We start from the raw sequence: 2,320 nt of genomic DNA, 5'->3' as shown, positions 1-2,320 counted from the left end.
CCATGTCTACATTTTAGAAGCGTCAGTTTTTCACAGCTGAAATATTTATTTACATATAACTACAATAGATGCAAGAAAGCAAAAGAAAAGAGAAAATTTAGGTTTTATTTTGCATTAGTGAAGGTAGACTGCAAATGCTTACCTAGGGAAGCAATGTTCTGTTTCATCGTCTTGTAAAATAGATTGGAAAATTCTTCATTATTGAATTGGGTGGGGTAGGCCTGTGTTCAGATTCATTGGTATATTAGAAATAAGAAATCATTTACACGTTGATGAAATCATGTTTCCTTTTTCTATAGTTGTTTTTCAGCCAATACCATGGAGCAGATTATTGAAAACTTACAGCAAGATGGTTCATCTTTTGCCCTAGAGCAGTTGAAGGTAATATTGAGATCCTTTCTGCCATGAGCATGGTGAGGTCTTGTGACAGGGAAGCTTCTCTGAGGGGTAGGAGTGCTCTGTGGTGGTGACATAGCCCACAGCATTGTTTTTTTGTTGGGTTTTCTTTTTTTCCAAATTCAGATGAGCTTCAGAAAATAGTTAAACTAACCTTGACCTAAACCCAAGTGCCATGTCTGAATTGTTGAGGGAAAAAGCCACGCTGGTTTTATGTCCTTTGAAGGTAGCAGAGAAGGACTTTAGTAAGCATGTTTCATTTCCAAATAGTCCTCCTTGTCCTAAGCTTTTAGGGACATTTTTATTATATTAGAAGGGTTGAGTTACTGAAGAATAGTCACTTTATGGTATACTGCGATTGTGACATTGATCTATAAATTCTATTTAATATGTAATAGATCAGCAGATGGTTTTCCTAAGCAGGAGGTTTAATAAAAAAGGGATCTTTTTTAAACTAGCAAGAGACTCCATCTACTACCAGAATTGAGTCTTAAGCAGTGTTTCTGCATTAAGTACACTTTGATCTTTCTACAGTATAACTCAGCTAGTAACAGCAGAAGAAAAGCTATTTTCATATAAATGTGTGCATAGTAGGTATTGACATTCTTGGACATATTGTATGGTGATGAAAGTTGGAGTATTTCAGACTTCTAGACAAAAGAAAGAAAAAGTGTGTTTTTTCATACTTAAAAGGTGTTTGGCTTGTCTTTATCTTATAGTATTTTTCTATTTATAGATATAATCACGGTATTTCAGTTGTCAGAAAACTTACAAAAATTTTAATAAAGTCTTGTGAAGATGAAAACATTACCCCATTGTTACTGTATTCTTATGGAGGAAATCCCAAATTGATTGTCTCTCAGGATCTTATTCAGCATTAGAATTTTATTAACTTTCAAGGATAGGCATAAATTAGAGTAGGTAGCTCAGCCATGTACTTCCCTAACTCACAAAAGTAGATTGTTACCATTAATAGTAACAGCTTTTAGGAATGATTATGTAAATGTAAATAATTGTTTTATTTTTCAAGGATTCTGACTTTAAGTTGGTTCTCTTGTTTCCAGAACAATATAAAAACTTGTGTTTCTGGTTTTTTCTCCCAGCAATAGGACCTAATTAATTATGCACTTAGCAACTTGATTTGAAAGTAGTTGTGCAGCACATAACCTTATAGGCTATGGGATATCACTTAAAAGCAGTACAGATGTGCAACTAACCATATTATTTTAAAACCAATGGCCTACCCCAAAATGGAAGGTTAGGAACTCTATGGTCTTTCAATTTTCTTTCCATTCCTCTGGCCATATGGTTATTCTGTATTCAGAAACGAATACTTGACAAACCACAAATCACAGCTGGGGTCATCATAAGCACTCTCATTGGAAGGACAGGTTTTCATTTTTATTCAGTTGATCTACAGCTCTGGTGAATGAATGTAGCTCCAGAATATTAGTGTCTGCTGGGAACACGATGTGAGGATTGAAACATTCCCACTGAGTCTTCCTCGCAGAGCTTAGATACAGGGCTGCTTTTAATTATGTCAGCTAGAAACACAGAACAAACTCTGAAGGAGAAAATAGTTGTTAGTGATTCGTTGAAAGGTTTGCAGATTGAATGTTTGAAAAGATTTTTAAAAAGATTCTAACAGTTTTGCCAGTAAGCCTTTGGGATTGCTCCTAAGCCCTGTGGGCGCTTTAGGGATTCTTGTCTCTGCTGCAGGTCCCCGTGATCTAGTCTATTTCTGTGTTCTCTGAGTTGCAACTGTCTACTTTATGTCTTAGAGGTTTCTTTCTCTCCAAGATTGTGGGGAAGAACACAATCTGTTCAGTGTATTTGTCAATTATTAAATAAAAACAGTGTTTTTAAAATCTTTCTCGATTTTTAAGGTTTTTACTGCTAATCACTATAGGATAGCATATGAGGT

The 2,320-nt window shown here is 35.2% G+C and overlaps 1 protein-coding gene across 1 annotated transcript in view; it reads left to right on the top strand.

Annotated features, from left to right (window-relative positions):
- The window catches only part of HIBCH (3-hydroxyisobutyryl-CoA hydrolase), a 102,395-nt gene that overhangs the window by 78,819 nt on the left and 21,256 nt on the right, over positions 1 to 2,320 (top strand). Inside the window, exon 7 of the mRNA XM_012647920.1 lies at positions 300 to 381. Coding sequence (XP_012503374.1) covers positions 300 to 381 — 82 coding nt within the window. The remainder of the gene's footprint in view (positions 1 to 299; positions 382 to 2,320) is intronic.

The sequence above is a fragment of the Propithecus coquereli genome, unplaced genomic scaffold (assembly GCF_000956105.1).
Source record: "Propithecus coquereli isolate 6110/MARCELLA unplaced genomic scaffold, Pcoq_1.0 Scaffold279, whole genome shotgun sequence".
In the NCBI taxonomy this organism is placed as follows: Eukaryota; Metazoa; Chordata; class Mammalia; order Primates; family Indriidae; genus Propithecus; species Propithecus coquereli.
Note: the sequence above shows the minus strand (reverse complement) of the source record. Positions and strands in the feature narration are given on the sequence as shown.